At 45.8% G+C, this 17,527-nt stretch overlaps 1 protein-coding gene across 1 annotated transcript in view; it reads left to right on the top strand.

The window, feature by feature from the left end:
* The window catches only part of APMAP (adipocyte plasma membrane associated protein), a 30,500-nt gene continuing 12,973 nt past the window's right edge, over positions 1–17,527 (top strand). The window contains exons 1-3 of the mRNA XM_004061916.5: positions 1–449; positions 9,027–9,143; positions 14,227–14,342. Coding sequence (XP_004061964.3) covers positions 355–449; positions 9,027–9,143; positions 14,227–14,342 — 328 coding nt within the window. The 5' untranslated portion in view covers positions 1–354. The remainder of the gene's footprint in view (positions 450–9,026; positions 9,144–14,226; positions 14,343–17,527) is intronic.

Here is a 17,527-nt window from a genome sequence, read left to right as displayed (position 1 = left end):
AGAAACGTGAGACGAAGGCGGCATGCGCAGGGACTGGGCTAGACGAGCTCGGGGTTGAACCACTCGCGTTCTGGGCCTCGGAGTCCGAGACAGGCGGGGACCTCGGCAGCTCCCGGTGCTATCTCTGAGCGAGTTCCGAGCCCCGCTTCCGGGCGGTCAGAATTCGCCTCACAGCGCCGGGCAGCGACGTGCTGGGGACCGCCCGCCCATGAGGCCGGAAGGGGCGGGGAGAACGCTGCGGAATGGTCCCTGGGCGCATCGTCATTTCCGCGCACGGGGGAGGGCGGGCCTGGAGCCTGAGCCGGCGCCGCTCAGTGTGGGGTGGTTTCTGCGGGTGAGGCTGGTGCCCATACCATGAGCGAGGCGGACGGGCTGCGACAGCGCCGGCCCCTGCGGCCGCAGGTCGTCACAGACGATGATGGCCAGGCCCCGGAGGCTAAGGACGGCAGGTAGGCCGGACTCCCAGACTGGGCGCTGGAGCCGGGCCGCTAGGAGTGGAGGGCGACCCTCTTGGACAGCGGCGACGGCAGTAACAGTAACCTGGGGATGCGGTGCCGAGCGCGTTGTCAGAGCCCTCTCGTTTCATCCCCAAGAAAAACTCATTTTTCCGAGGAGGAAGCAGGCTCCGACAAGGCGGATGTACCTACCAGGTCTTTCAGGTTCGGGTGCACCCTGCGCCCAGTCGCCGCGTTGTCCTCGGCTCTCCGGACCCGAGACCGCCTCGCGCCGCTCCTGTGCCTTCCCTCCCTCACTCCTGCCCCACCCTGCATAGCGGTTGCTTCCTCGCCTTTCCCTCGCTCCCCTCGCGCTGTCCTTCCTTTGGCTTAAATGATCCCCCTGGGCACAGCTACCTGGCCAGGGCCCTGCGTCTTCCTGGTTCCCCGCTCGCAATTTCCCGAAGGGAGGAGGTCCCACGAGATGCTGGGGTCCTGTCTCGTTATCCGGCGAAGAGATGGCTTCTACACTTGCTCTTCTGCACCTGCCACCCTCACGCTGCGTGACCAGTCCTCACCGCGGTTCTTGGAAAGAGTGGAGAACAGAAGTGACATTGTAGGCAATTTTTGCGAGAATTCAGCCTGGCAGTTTTTCCTGATAGGGATGGAGAAACATAGGAAACTGTAGTTGTTGACACCTAAAATATCAGGTTTTGCCCTTTGCCTCCTCTCCCATCTTCCAGAATATAAGAATACTGTGTTTTGTTAGCTAAAAACTGAATCATGATTCGTAAACATAGATTTCAATATAAGATACTTAAAATTCACTTTTCAATTCTGTGTCCTGAATTTCATAACTTTTAAGTTTCAGGGAGAATCAAGAGGCCCCATAGACCAAGCTTGAAGTTGTGGAACTGATTGACTTATATTTGATAGAAATACTGGAAATATTTGTTCATCAGTAGTGTGCCAAGAGGTGGTGGGGTACATATGAATGAGAGGCAGTTTTTGCCCCTGTAGACTGAGTTTATTGACTGATGATAAGAGGAACACATTTGAAGGAGAGCGATGGCAGGAAGGAGTATTTAGGCTCTAGAGAGGCAATTTAGAGAGAAGACTTTGCGGTGATAGTTGACTCCTTGGGCCAGTGAAAAGATCGGGAAGATGCTCCCATATATCCTGACCAACCATCCTGCGTTGCCCTGGACTGGGGTTTCCAAGGATGTAGAAATTTCAGTGCTAAACCTGGGCAAACTGAGACAATTTGATCACCCTACTTACTGTGAATATTGTGAATTAATCATCTGTTGATGATTGAGGAGCCATTTAGAATGGACATGCAAGAATTGGCAACACTTTCCTACAGAAATCTTGAAAACAAGGCATTTTTACCTGAGAAATGGAAGAGCAGTGGCCTGAGTTTGTCATTAGGTTCAGTGTTTTGAAAACCAGGGCCTACAGCCCCTGAGGGCACTGGTTAGGTGGTCCCAACTCTCAAGTCCGCTGGCTCACACTTCTGGCCCCAGGGCAAGCAGGCAGACTTAATTGTTTTTTTCAGGTTCTCTGTGGGGATTTCTTCCTTAATGAGTAAGTAAATCTGATTCTAAAGTCATCTTTTACTGCCTGATCTTTTCCAGTGTGCCTTTTACATTTATGTTTACTTATTTCCTTTACTTCCCTGTCCATGAACATTGTTCTTGTTTCCCTGTGTTTGTCCTTCTTGTTTGTTTATCCCTTTTCTGTACATCTGTAATGATCTCTTTCAAAGTGAGGTCTTGTCACCACCCTTCCTTTCCGCAATTATTATTGTAACATGGTAGCTGTTTTTCTTATTTTTCTTCTGCATTTCTCCTGTATTTTTCATTTATTTTGTGGTCATTTCTAGTAGTTCATGTAATAGTATTCTTGATTACCTTAAAAGTCGAGGGTTCAACATAAGCCAGGAAAGCCTGTGTATAGTGGGCGAAGTAAAGGAATCTAAATTCAGAAGTAAAAACACGAAACTATTAGAATAAACTTTAGCACTTTAGATGTGCTAAATAGAATAAAGGAAGCCTTGAAAGACATATTACTAAACTGACAGAACTAAGACATAGATTTTAGCAGTGGTAGGGACCCCTAGCAATATGTTGGGTGGTCTCCCAACTCTTGGCACGAAAGGTGGGTGTTTGCTTTGTTTTGCTGATGAGATCATTGAGGTCTATGTGTGTGAGGTGGTTTATATGAAGTTACAGAGAATAGAGTCAAAAGAGAAATGAAAATGAATGAAGGAGGATAGAACTGGCAGCTGGACAATGATTGAGAAGTGTATTTTTAAAATTATGCTTTGGAAATAAGACTTTATGCCAAAGCTCTTGAATTACTGTATTTGAAATATAATGGAGAATTTGGTTGGTAAATTCTTTTATTCAGTGTGGAACATAGATGAGCTAAGTACTTTAACATACCAGTGCAAGCTTATAATTATTATTTGACATTGATTTCCCGAAATGCTTTAGAAACTTAATTGTACTCTGTGGAACTATTCCTTTCTGTTTGAAACACAGTTCTATCTAGGAAGAGAACTGTTTAATGTCCATATATGACTGTTTAGGGATGCAGAATAAATACATTGAGGATTTAATATATTTCAGTACATTAAATTCTGTATAATTCTGCTTTTTCAATAAACTTCTGAAGGATTTTAGTCTAATTAAAAGTCTGCTAGGTCCATTTTCCTTTTTCCTCTTGGAGACTGAAGAGTAAGGGAGGAAGTATGGAGAAACAGATTGGGCATTCACGAATTCATGAGGAGTAAGGCAGCTGGAGTGTTTGTCTCAGCTTTGCCCCAGGTGTGTATTTTCAGATGGCTTTTTAAACTTGTTTCTTGATTTCTTAATTTTTTTCAAGGATAAATTGATGAATCTAGGAGCCCCAGTTTAAAGGATTGTGAAAAATGAACAAATTCAAGATGCTGTCACTAAAAAAGATGGGTTGATGCTATCTGACTTTCTCAGGTTCCAGGGATCACCTTGAGACATGAGATAGCTGGTACCCCATGGATTTGGGGCTATCAGGTTTTCCGCAACAATCACAGGTGAATTTTGATCTCTTGGAGTCTGCTTGTTGGGACTTCAGTTCAGGACCCAAGGCCCTAGTGTCCTGTGTGCAGAGTTAGAGGATACCCTTCAAAATCTGCCAAATTGGCTGGTGAATCTACAGAAGATTGTGTAAATCATCACCCAGCCAACAGCAGTTGTCAAATCCTGTTGCATCACTGTGGTTGTGCTCTTGCCTTCAGAGAGTGTAGGCAATTTCAGGGTGCAGATGTCCTCATGGAGATGGGCATCCCTCCAGGCTCTTCCGAGAGATTGGGGCAAACAAACTGATTTCTCAAACTGCGCCTGGGAACTAAGTTGCCAGCGTTCCTGGATGTGTCAGCACAGGTTGGGAACCTGCAATGCTTTGTCAATGAAAATGGATAGGGATCGATACAGTGTCCTTTATTTAAGTTAAAAAAAGAGTAAGAGGGAGGCAGACACTGAGAAAAGACAGAAGAATTGTGGTTAACTGTGAGTTTACAGGAAGCAACACTGATGAGGGCCTGCCAAAAAGTTAATGGACCTTGGGCTAAAATAAGTGTGGCGCCCAGAGCAGGGGTCCAGGAGCTGTGCTTACCTCATTTATATAACAAGCTAACTCCATTTCAAGTGCTCAGGAACCACACATGGCTAGTAGCTATTGTATTTCCATCGTTGCAGAAAGTTCCGTTGGACAGTGCTGCTCAAGGAGTTTTGTTTAAATTTAAGCTAGTATTTCTAATACGTGACCACAGAACTTTCCAGTGGAGGCTGGATGCTGATCAGGTGAGGTTGGGGAGGTATTGGTGAAGTCTGACTGGGAAGGGAGCTGCATAGAGTTAGTGGTGTCCAGCTGCACATGAGGAACAACCGATGAAAGAGTTTGCAGGCCCACCCTGTACCTACCAAAGCAGAATCTCTGGCCCAGGTCATCTTGATATAGCCCATCCAGGAGTTGGCTGCCTTTGGGAACAGTACACTGAGTGGCCTCTAAATTCTTCTCCAGCTTTAGGAGAGTGTTACTGGTAGATCCCCCAGCATTGGGACACAAATCTTTGTCAATGGACTTTTGGCCTCCTTTCTGGCTGTAAGCCCCGTGGCTTTCAGTCCTGGCTGGACTTTTTGTTTGGGACATAATTGAGCCTCTAACTATTGTGTGAAGGGGCAACCAGGTATTTAAATGGGGTGCCACCAGCTCTGAATCAGATTACCATATCAAGATTTTAAAAATGTAAGCTGCAGTGTGGTAAAGTAGAGGTCACAATGTTGGAGTCAAGACAGATGAGGAAAATCTGCCTTAGGTAGAATGATGTTAGGCAAGGAAAAAGTAGCGTTTTGGCGAGATTGTTACTGTTTATAATGAAGGTCATGAGGTGAAAACACAATGTACCTTCCCTAGAGGGACTCTCCTCTCCTGGGAGTGGGGTGGGTGATGGCATCAGCTTCCTTTAAGGCAGGCAGTCCCTGTTGGACTCAGTACCAGAGTGCAGTGAGGGCAGCTCTCAGGGCTGGCAGCCACACATCTTCACCATCCACCTTTCCATGTGCTTTGTCTCTCTTTGGGGTTCACACTGTCAGAAGCGTTTCTGTCATTTACTTGTAACCAGCCCTGCTTTATTGTACAAGTACTTCATTTCTATTGTGTTGGAAGACTTTAGGTCACTTAAAGAAAATCACTTGGGTTGAAGGGTGTCCTAGCCATTGGAGTGGCAGTTTGCATGGTGGAGTCACTGACTTTGTTTTGTTTTTGTTTTTTTTTAACATCTTTATTGAGATGTAATTCACATACCATAAAATTAACCTACTTAAAATGTTCAAATCAGTGATTTTTAGTATAATGGCCAGTTTTGCAGTAATTACCACAATCCAAGTTTAGAACATTCTTGTCACTGTCAACTTTTTTTTTTAGTTGAGGTGAAATTCGCATAACATACAATTAACCACTTTAAAGTACACAGTTCAGTGGTATTTAGTGTATTCACAATGTTGGGCAACCACCAACTCTCTCTTCTTTCAAAACTGTTTCATCACCCCATAAAAGCAAGGTGTTTACCTTGTACTGATTAAGTAATCACTCCCATTTCCCCCACCCACACAAATGTTCAGCAGATGAGTGGGGCTAGACACGGTTGCTCATGCCTGCTCATTTCAGGGTGCACTTTGGGAGGCTAAGGTGGGAAGACTGCTTGAGGCCAGAAGTTCAAGACCAGCCTGGACAATGTAGCAAGATGTTTTCTCTACAAAAAGTAAAACAATTAGCCACGTGTGGTGGTGCACACCTGTAGTCCTAGCTACTTTGGGAGGCTGAGACAGGAGGATCACTTGAGCCCAGGAGTTTGAGATAACAATGAGATATGATCATTCCACTGTACTCCAGCCTGGTTGACATACTGAGACCGTGTCTTTATATTTAAAAAACAAAAAACCAGATGAGTGGGCAGCAAGTTGTGGTAGATACATACATAATCAACTGGTAAAAGGAACCATGTACAGATACATACTGCAACTTAGATGGGCCTAGAAAACACACTGAATGAAAGAAGCTAGTCATGAAAGGTCACGTGTTATATGATTCCACTTATATGAAATGCCTAGAATAGGCAAATCACCATGAATTTTCACAGAGCTTTCAAACTCCCGCTCTGAGGGCTCTAGGTCTGGGCATCCTCCACTCCCTCCTCTTGCTCTTGGCAGGCAGCGCTTCTAATGGTGACCGCAGCCATAGAGTCACATCTGGCTCTCAGTCGCGCTTTTCCAGCTCTTGCATTGGCTGTGGGAAAGCCACTTGAGCCTTTCCCTGCCCACTTCCCTCATTTGTGAAGGAGAGAGATACCTGGTTCCATCTGGTTGCCCACGTAAAGCACATTTCTTGGCATACTCTCATTTGGACTGTTTGCCATTCCTCTTTTCCTGGCCCTTACTCCTTTCCCTGCTGCAGACCTCTCAGGTTGCATGAGCCTGCCGTCATGTCAGGTCGTAGTTCTGTGCTTTGTAGACATATTTATGCCTGTGGTGCTTATACCCGTGACTGGTATAAGTCAGTTACATTAGAAGAAGATTATTTGGTCCTGGGGTTTGGAGACAGGACTGGGAGGGAGAGGTTGACCTGACTTTCCCCTTCATTCTCACCTGCCCTCTTCCAGGAGCTGGGCTCCCTTGGCCTCTCCCTGGTGTGTCTGTGGCATTTTGTTTGGGTTTGTAGGGCCTGGACCACCTCCTTTCCCACCTAATAAAAGGGGTAAGGACTGGCAATGTGGCATTTTACCTGGCCTCAGGTGTACGGGGTGAGCTCTGAACCCCTTATGAGTGAAGGGGAGGAAGTTAGGGACAAAATTCATTTTTGGAAGATTATTAGAAGAAAAATAGACACAGAATTCTCATCAGCAAAGGGAAATGGCAAAGGAAGAAGGCAGTGGTTAACACTGCCCTCGGGCCTGTCCTGCTCTGGAGGAGGAAGCAGCAGGAGAAACCGGGCCTTGCCTTCAACACTGTGCTGAGAAATGTCCTCAGCTGGATCCAGTTTCAGTGTTTAGAAGCTCTGCTTTTCACATAACTGCAGGACACGATTCAGCCAAGCTTTCTACCACTGTGTTACAGGATCCACTTTGCTCCAGTTTCCAATCCCATGCTCCTGACATCCTTCTGCGCCCTCCCCAGCAGTGCCAGCAGTGTTCGTGCCCAGTTAGGTGTTCTCCAAGGCAATGGTTTTTTTCCTGCTATGCTCCTCTCTTCCTTCTGAGACCTCACAAGTAGAGTCTTTTAACATCGTAGTTTTACTACTGTGTTCAAGGAAATCTAGGCTTTTTCTGTGCTGCTCCTCAGAATTCTTCCTTCCTTCACCCACAGCTCTATTCCAAAGCTACTTCCACATTTTTTTAGATATCTGTTACAGCAACACCCCACTTCCAGGGTGCTGGAAACTAGTTTACTTAGAAAACTGTTAATTTTTATGGCTGCCATTAACAAATTACCACACAATGAGTGTCCTGAACAACACAAATTTATTATGTAATAGTTTTGTAGGCCAGAAGTCCTGGGCAGGTCTCACTGTGTTAAGATCAGGGTGTCAGTAGGGCTGTGTTTCTGGAGGCTCTGGGGAGGCTCTGTTTCCTGCCCACTCAGGTTGGTGGCAGAACCCAGCCACTCTGCAGAGGTGCTGTCCAAAATGCAAGGGACACTTTGTGAAAGCTGCTCCCTCTTCTTCCCCTTAGTCTTTCCTTTGTCTTTATTTCCACCTATCCCAGTAGAAATAGAGGGATTTCTTTTCTTTTTTGCTTTATTCGTTTGTGAAAATCTTGCATGTTCAGGACTGGATCATGCATGTTCAGGAAGTTACCCTGCCCAACACCCCGTTTCACACTGGGGGAAACTGTGGGTTTTGGAGTGGAGAAACTGGCCTGCAGTTCCCTGGCTGGTTGTTGGGAAAGAGGGCTTGGCCTATATGTTTCTACACCATACCCAGAACAGAGTTTAACACGTCTAAATGGCAGAAGACTACACTTCTGTCAAAAATCAAACCCTGCCCCCTTAAATCAAGTCTGTTTTGTTAAGTGTGAGTCTTGACTTTTTTCTTTGTCAACACTTTAATTTTTTTCATGGAAGAAAAAAATTCTACCTTAGGAACTCATGATTTTGTTTGTTTTAAGTTAATATTAATGCCAAGCATTTAGTAAATTTGAGTTCAATTCATGTAAGCAAGTAATGATCCTATGAGGTTTATTTAGTAGCAAGAGGCCAAATGCTTTCACTTGTTTGCCAGATGAGAGATACTGTATGTGAAGATTGGTTCAGAGATATTTAAGGCACTACTGGTCATTTGTCCAAAAACTTCACCCAGGATTCCCAGGGAAGCTTTCATATCTTCCCAAGGGTTCAGGAGTGATGACTTTGAATTGTAATTTTATAGATCCTGTGTGGATAACTGTCAGTATCTGCCACACTTCTTCTATTAGGTTGAAGAGCTGGGATTTCCTTTTAAATTCTTAGAAGTAGGTTGGGAAAAGTGATTGGGGAATTGGATCCTCAGGAAGTTGTTCTGCTTCCATTTCCTTCATGACTTTAGCTGTCTCTTCTATCTGTGAGAATCTTAGGGCTGCATAGTACTGAGTGTTGCTGCTTTGAATCCGTGCACCGGGAATGCGTAGCTTTTGAGAGTTACCCACCTTTTCTGTGGATGAGTGTGTATCATTTATGTCATTAGAACTCTTTTTCCCCATTACATTTTGTGTTCATCAGTTCTTTGAGTTTGCCTTCTTTAAAACCCTCCTGGAGGATTCAAGATCTGGAAAGTAACTGATCCAACGTATCCCACACAGGGGAAGCTGGAAGATTAAAAAAAAAGAACAACAACAAAAGTGTGTTTGCCAATCCTAGCAAATAGTGCTAGAGTTTAATCACAGGCCAGAGGTCGGCCAGCTTGCAGTGGGGAAACTGGACGAGCGTCCCTGCTCCTGCCGGGAGGGCTTTCGGACCAGCCAACCTTGTCATTGTCTGAGACTCAGCTGATTGCCTTTGTATCTTTTATTTCTGGCAGCTCCTTTAGCGGCAGAGTTTTCCGAGTGACCTTCTTGATGCTGGCTGTTTCTCTCACCGTTCCCCTGCTTGGAGCCATGATGCTGCTGGAATCTCCTATAGATCCACAGCCTCTCAGGTAGGCTGCCCCGCAGTCCTCAGGAGGGGTTGCTTGACAAAATGTAATAGGCTGAAATAATTTCCAAGGAAAGGAGGGTGATTAAATCAATCTGATCTGAAAGGTAAGTTAGGAGAAACAGAGTTTTGTGATTTCTTTAGTACCTGGGTTTTTATGCTGAATTAGATGTTACTCAGGAAATATGCATGGTATTTTCCCTGTCATTGTTTTAAAAAAACTGCATCAACCAAAAACAAAAATTCAAAGTTAGAGAAGCTTAATAATCATTTGACAGTCAACTAATTCATTTCAGGTAGCAAAAACACACACAAATGGAGCTTCAGTTACCTCATTTAAATTTTGTAAGTAACTGATTTTCTACAAAACCCATAATTAGTGTTCTTTTTTTCCCAAGTTACCTTTCACCGGTAGAGATCTATGAGTAATGCAGTCCATTATAATTTGAAAAAACTATTGCATATGTAAAGCCCCCTGAAATAGATTCATGTTTATAATTATAGCGGGATAGAGCCAGGCTCTCATCAGTGTGACGATCTATGACTTCCATGTTGACATAGTTGCAGGAGGGTTGTGCAGTCTGGTTCAGTAATTTCCTGGTTCCCCTTGCAACTGCTGATGGGGTGAAGCCATTTGAAGCTTATTTTAAATGAGTTAGTCCAGGTAAGGCTTTAAAAACTTCAGACAAGAATCATACCTAGTTAAAGAGTGAATATAACATGCTAACTGAATAATGTAGTGTTTTATCCATAAAAATTAAGGCTTTATATTGGATCCGATTCACTAAGAATGTAGAGGACACGGTTCTGACCTTAGATTGACATGTGTAGCTGAGTGAACTTTTTGTTGTTGGATTTAGAATAGTGAAGGCACAGGGTGCTGTAAACACACAATTTGCTCATATAAGATTGAGAATGGGTGAAGGACTGGGGACTCTAGTCAGCTTCAAGAGTGTCAGCTCTGTAATTCCTGGTGTGCCAATGGGTCTTCAGATGGATTTTTCTGCCTGAGCCAGGCCTGAGGACATCTTGTCTCCAAAGGAGGGGCGTCAGGGGTGGGTGGGTGGGGGTCCTCTGATGTGTTGAGGGAGGGGCTTCTCTCTTTCTAACCCTTCTTTACAGAGCAGGATGGCTCATTCTACCCAAAGGGAAACTGACCTGGGCCTTCTTGGATAGTCCAGTTGGCTAAGGTGGGGGAGTGAACTGTGTCCACAGCTGGGGATTAGAAGCTTGGGTTGGGGGGGCTGGCCTTGGAAAAGGAGGCTGAGGTTGAGTTTTGAGTTGGAGAGAGAGGTTGGAGCCTCAGTGATTGAAGACCTTTGATCTCAGGAAAGATGATTTTGTGTGTGGAAAAAGTGGTGAAGAAATGCATTGGGAAGTGGGGTATGTGGCCCTGGCCAGACACTGAAAGGAAGCAGAGCCTACTGGGGATTGGAAGTTGTTTGTACAAAGTGAGTTCTATCTGTTGAGTAGAAAAGCCTGATGAGGAAGGAAAGGAAGAGAAGCAGTGGAACCGCTGCAGCCAACAGGGACCTCTCTCCTGGGCTCAGCTTTCGGAATGGCAGTGGAACCATCACAGCCAACAGGGACCTCTCTCCTGGGCTCAGCTTTTGGAATGGCAGTGGAACTGTCAAAGTCAACAGGGGTCTCTCTCTCTCTCCTGGGCTCAGCTTTCAGAATGGCAGTGGAACCATCGCAGCCAACAGGGACCTCTCTCCTGGGCTCAGCTTATGGCATTGGAATCACAGCCAACAGGGGCCTTTCTCCTGGGCTCAGCTTTTGGAATGGCACACTCAAAAACAGGAAGATAGGCCCCAAAATGCAGAGCAGAAGCAGAAGCCTGGTACATGACAGAGCTTGGTGTGTCTCATGCAAGAACGTGGCCACAACACAGGCCATGCCCCATGCACGCCATCCCAGCGGGTGCCGACTCAGCTGCAGCCCTCTCAGCCCACAGTCACTCTGTGGAAGGACATGGTTTCTCTCCAGAAGGGAACAAAAAGTTTATTTTTCATAGAAGGATATGAATGTTTCTAGTCACTGAAAAAATATCAGTTAAAGTCAAATTTATGGTAAAAAAAAAATAGAGCAGCATTTTGGAGAATGGATTTGGTTGCTATAATTTTAAAGACCAACAGAAAGAGTAATTCTACTGGGAGTTGAAAGTTGCAGTACTGTTAGAAGTACACATTTTACTACCGGGTGAAACTGTCAAACTGAGAGATATTAAAAAATAGCAACAACCTTTATGGGTGGTCTGGGACATCAAGAGCAAATAGAAGCACCGTATAAAACTCAGGCAGGGCCAACAGGAGACCCGCTGGGGAGGGAGAGAGCAGTGCCCCACACCCTGGCTTCCTGTGTTAGGGAGAGAGATGTGGGGGACCTCAGAGAGCTGGTTCTCAGAAGTGCTTAGGAAAACCTTTGTGCAGTCTGTGGGTCACAGTGGGTCACTTCTCTGCAGTTGAGTATCACTGCATTAGTGCAGGCTTTCTTCACTTGTGCCAGCCATCCGTGATCATACAGACGCCCTGTTACTCTGTTCACATCTCCCCACGTTGTCACAGGGATCTTGAAAACTACTCTGTACATGCTATAGGAATCAGGATGTCATATATGCTGTGTCTATGACAGGCCTCTAATCTTCCCAGAAAGAAGGGAAAGTGACTTTGCAGGGCAGGTTTTTGGCAAAGCCCTGCAGCCTTCCTGGTGATTTTGTTCTCAAGTACTGAAACCAGCTGTGTAATAGTCCAGACTGGAAGAGCGACCATCCTTCTCTTTGTCCCTCCATACTCCTGGTCTGCCTGTTCTCTGATTTTTTAGAGATTTCTAAGTGTGGTCTAAGCTCTCACGGGAGTGATGTAGTACCCTGGGTAGACTCCCAAACACCCGTCCATCAGCTGAGTGGCCGTTTCTGCCCCGTCTGCTGGCCTGATCCTCTTGACCATGGTGGCCCCACGCTGCCTGGCGTGTAGAGGTGATGGAGGCCGAGCGAAGCTGGCAGCTCTGCTTGTCATCATGGCATGGCCTCTTGACCATGGTGACCCCACACTGCCCGGCGTGTAGAGGTGACCGAGGCCGAGCGAAGCTGGTAGGTCTGCTTTTGTCATCGTGGCATGGCCTCTTGACCATGGTGACCCCACACTGCCCGGCGTGTAGAGGTGACCGAGGCCGAGTGAAGCTGGTAGGTCTGCTTTTGTCATCGTGGCATGGCCTCTTGGCCATGGTGACGCCACGCTGCCCAGTGTGTAGAGGTGACAGAGGCTGAGCGAAGCTGGTAGGTCTGCTTTTGTCATGGTAGCATGACCTCTTGACTGTGGTGGCCCTGCGCTGCCTGGCGCGTAGAGGTGACTGAGGCCAAGCGAAGCTGTTAGGTCTGCTTTTGTCATCGTGGCATGGCCTCTTGACCATGGTGGCCCCACGCTGCCCAGCGTGTAGAGGTGACCGAGGCCGAGCATGGCCTCTTGAACATGGTGACCCCATGCTGCCCGGCGTGTTGAGGTGACCGAGGCTGAGCGAAGCTGGCAGCTCCGCTTGTCATCATAGCATGGCACCACTTGCCCCAGGTGGGGTTTCTGTTCCTTCCTCTTTTGCTGTGAAGAGAGCTTTAAAGAAGGTCTTTTTGCTGTTGTCATAAACTTTTCCCCAACGCTTAGCTCCTTCCTGTTCTTGAATTCTCTGCCTTGCTGGAGGCAGGGGACGGGATAATTGGAAGATATTCCTCTCCACTTTGGTTTCCTCCAGCAGTGCTCGTTGGGAGCCTTCTGTGTGCCATGTTGGGTGCCAGGTGCTGGGAATACAGTAGAGAAAAACACAGAAAGAAATCCCTGATCTCATGGAGCGTATGTTCTAGTGGGGACAGACAGACCATAAACATAACAGAAGCAGATCACACAGTGCATGAGAAGCTGGTATGTGCTATGAGGAGCATGGAGTAGGGCAGGGGCCTGGGTTCGGGGGAGGTATCGGATATTCAGTTGGGTGGTCAGAGTGGGCCTCCTGGGTGGGGGATGGTTGCTGTTCCAAGTGGAGCAAGGAGCTGGTATGAAGGCCCTGGATAGGGAGATGCTGGTGTGGTTAGGACCCAGCAGGGAGATGCTGGTGTGGTTAGGACCCAGCAGGGAGGGGCTGGTGTGAGGGATGCAGAAGGCACAAGGGAGAGAGGGGGCAAGAAGGTGCTGTGGCCAGGTTGCGGTGCTCAGAGGCTGCTGCCAGGACTTGGCTCTAGGTGAGAGGGGGCCATTGTGGGGCTCTGAATAGAGGAAGGTCATTATCCGGCATGGCTGCTGGATTGAGAGTAGACTACAGGGGTCAAGGGAGGGAGCAGGGGCGAGGCGAGAGGATGGTGGCCCCAGCCAGGGTTATAAGGAGGACATGGGGAGACGGGTTCAGTGGTGTCTTTTCAAAGTGGCCTCAGCAGAACTTGATGGTGGGTTGGGAGGCGTGACATACTGGCACGTGGATGGGAAGGACGAGTAGAGGCAGGAGTTTCTGGAGCCGTGTCTGTGAGTAGAAGGGCTCCAGGGCCCAGCTCAGGCTCCTGCTTCAGGAAGAGCCTGGTGGGCCCCGAGAGTGTCAGCGGGAGGTGGCGTGCCCTGCGCTGGACCATGGGACGGTGGCTCCAGTCCCAGGAAGGTCTCCCCTTGCTCCTTTCATCTTCTCTGTGAAATACGATGCCGGGTCATCAGGTGTGAAACGTGGGCACTGCCCCCCACCACCCTAGGTAGACTCCAGTGGCTGTAGGGCTGTGAGTCACAGGGGTGAGGAGGTCCAGCTGCCCTGAGGCATTGGATGGGGGTGGGGAGCTGGGGAGGCTGGAGGATGGGTGGGCACGGGCCCCAGGATGCTCTCAGGTGACAAGACTGCTGAAGGTCTTGCACTAGCACATTTATATTTTTATATTTCTTTTGTACCATGATGTTTTCTGATATCCTAGAACAGTTTTTGCTTAACCCTTGTATTTCTGGCAACTGAGGATGTTGTTAGAAAGTGCCATCTTTATCAAAGAACTGAGAGCAGGTGCTCGGTACACATTTTATTCACGTGTGTATTTATAGACAAATCTCTGGAACTGCATTATTTTGCAGCTTCAAAGAACCCCCGCTGTTGCTTGGTGTTCTGCATCCAAATACGAAGTTGCAACAGGCAGAAAGGCTGTTTGAAAATCAACTTATTGGACCGGAGTCCATAGCACATATTGGGGGTAAGTCTGAGCTGGGTGGGGGGCCTTCCAGGCTGTCTGTTGTCTGAGGGGGCGGGTTCTGTGGGAGCAGCTGCAGTGGCACGCTGCCCCTGGACTGGGGCCCTGCACATCCTTCTTAGCTGCGGACGTGGGACTTGGCCCTCAGACATCACATGGGAGGCCCTAGTGGCTCTTTCTGCTGGTCTCATCTGCCCAGTTTGCATGCCATTTTAGCACTGGGTGATTTTGAATTCATCTCTATGGAACACTTTGTTGTGCTCAAAGTGTTGTGAAAGGAAAAAGGCCAAATACAGATACTGATGTTTAGTTCATTTATCAAAGTTAAATAGGTATTTGACAGCACAATATTTCTTAGTTCCATTTGCTTTGTATAGATTTCACTGTGAAATGAAGACAAATGGTTCTCAATATTTCCACTGTTTTTGTCTGACTGTTTGAAATCTCACTTTGATGGGTAACTTAAGGGTAACCATCTGCATCACACTTGCCCACGCCTCAGAACTAGAATTGGGTCTGGTTCTAATACTTGCATCTCTAGCGACCTTGAACAAGGCATTTTCTGTTTGTTAAAATGAGAATTAAGTTTAGTATTGGGAAGGCACAGATAGTCACAGATAGTTTAAAACTTAATCTGGTGTGGGCTTGCTGAGCAGCTTCTTTGGAAGTGCTGCTTGTTATTCTGAAACACACTGTTCTCCAGGCAGTGGGTGGCTGTGGATATGTGCACATAGGGTGCTTCTGTTGTGCTCTCAAGGCCGGTCAGTGGCCTCTCTTCTAGTGACGTTTGACCAGCTTCTCTTGCCAGGGCCCTGTTATTTGACACAGGCCCCAAGGACTGGTCCATTTCTGCAGTTGGTTTGTTTTCTTGGCTGTCAAAGTCAAAATTGTTTCAAGAAGAGTAAATATCATGATAGAACTTTGTATTTCTCTTAAAAAGACATTGGCATTTATTTGTGTAAATTTTAAAAGCTTTAGCTTTTTTTGGTGAAAAATCAAATCTTGCTCTTTAAAACTGAAACTTAACAGCAGTTGAAGTGTAAACCAATGATCTTACCTCCCAAAGAGAGCACTTTCCTGTCTTTTTCCTTTTCACTGGGTTACTTCTCATTGTACTTTGTCACCAGGTCCCAGCTTTTTCTCTTTCTTTGATGAGCTGGTGACATTTCTTGGCCAGGCATAGTGGGGTCCTCTCTGGTGGGTGTGAGCCGCAGGGACCTGCCACTGCTGTCTCTGCCACCTCATTTGGAAGCTGTCCTGGGGGCTGGCTGGCAGGTTGCTGACAGTGGAAGGAGGTACTAGCTCTGGGGAGTGCTGGGAGAGAGTAACCACCAACTATAGCAGGCTTTATTTTATTTGTTTTTAAGTAGACTTTATTTTTAAGAGCAGTTTTAGGTTCACAGCAAAATTGAGCAGAAGGTACAGAGATTTTCTGAAAAAGAGTTTTTATTACGATTGGGTGTTGCATTTCGTCAAATACTTTTTCTGTACACATGCCATGCACAGCCTCCCACATGATCAACATCCCCCACCACAAGGGTACGTTTGTTACAAGTGATGTACTCACATCAATATGTCAATAGTACTCGGAGTCTGTAGTTTACGGTAGGGTTCACTCTTGGTTTTATACATTCTATGGGTTTGGACAAATGCCATGTATCCACCGTTATGGTATCATGCAGGGTGTTTTCACTGCCCTGAAAATCCTCTTTGCTCTGCCTGTTCATCCCACCCTTTTCTTTTAACCCATGGCAACCACTGATCTTTTTGCCATCTCCATAGTTTTGCCTTTTCCAGAATGTTATGTAGCTGGACTCATACAGTATGTAGCCTTTTCAGATTGGCATCTTTCACTTAGTAGTATGCATTTATTTAAAATTCCTCCATGTCTTTCCATGGGTTGATAGCTCATTTCTTTTTAGCGCTGAATAATATTCCATTGTATGGATGTGCCACAGTTTAGTTACCTACTGAAGTACATCTTGGTTGCTGCTAAGTTTTGGCAGTTATGAATAAGGCTGGTATAAACATCTGTGGGCAGGTTTTTGTGTGGACCTAAGTTTTCAGCTCATTTGGGTAAATACCGAAAAGCATAATTGCTGGATTGTATGGTAAGAGTTAAGTTTTGTAAGAAACCACCAAGCGTTTCCAAAGTGGCTGTACCATTTGCCTTCCCATTAACAATTAGTGAGAGTTCCTGATGCTCCATGTCCTCGCCAGCATTTGGTGGTGTCAGTGTTTTGGATTTTGGCCCTTTTAATAGGTGTATAGTGGTGTCTCGTTGTTTTAATTTGCATTTCTCTGATGACATTTGATGTGGAATATCTTCATATGCCTACCTGCCATCTGTATATCTTCTTGGTGATGTGTCTGTTCAGGCCTTTTGCCCATTTTTGTAATTGGGTTGTTCATTTTCTTATTGTTGAGTTTTAAGAGTTGTTTGTGTATTTTGGATAATAGTTCTTTATCAGACATGTTGTTTGCCAATATTTTCTCCAGTCTGTGGCTTCTCATTCTTTTGACAGTATCTTCTGTAGAGCAAGAGTTTTTAATTTTAATGAAGTTTCGCATATTAATTATTTCTTCATGTATCTCACCTTGGTTTTGTACCTAAAAATTCATCATCATACCCTAGGTGTTATATCTAAAAATTCATCATCATACCTAGATTTTCTCCTATGTTCTAGGAATTTGTTTTGTATTTTACATTTAGGTCTATGATCCATTTTGAATTCCATTTTTGTGAAGGGTATAAGGTTTGTGTCTAGATTTATTTGTTTGCATGTGGATGCAAACAAATTTGTTCCAGCACCATTTGTGGAAAACACTGTTTTTCTCCATTATGTATTGCCTTTACTGCTTTGTCAAAAGATCAGTTGATTGTATTTATGTGGGTCTGTCTCTGGGCTAAAAATTTTATCTGTTCTATTGATTTAGTTTTCTATTCTTTTGCTAATACCACATTGTCTTGATTACTGTAGCTTTATAGAGAATCTTGAAGTTGAGTAGTTTCAGTCCTCTGACTTTATTCTTTTCCTTCAATATTGTATTGGATATTTTGAGTCTTCGCCCTCTCCATATGAACTTTAGGATTAATTTGTCTGTATCTACAAAATAACTTGCTGGGATTTTGATTGGGATTGCATTGAATCTATAGATTAAGGTTGGGAAAAACTGACATCTTGACA

Source organism: Gorilla gorilla, chromosome 21 (assembly GCF_029281585.2).
Source record: "Gorilla gorilla gorilla isolate KB3781 chromosome 21, NHGRI_mGorGor1-v2.1_pri, whole genome shotgun sequence".
Taxonomy (NCBI): Eukaryota; Metazoa; Chordata; class Mammalia; order Primates; family Hominidae; genus Gorilla; species Gorilla gorilla.
The sequence above is the reverse complement of the archived record's forward strand: the minus strand, read 5'-3'. Positions and strand labels throughout refer to the sequence as shown.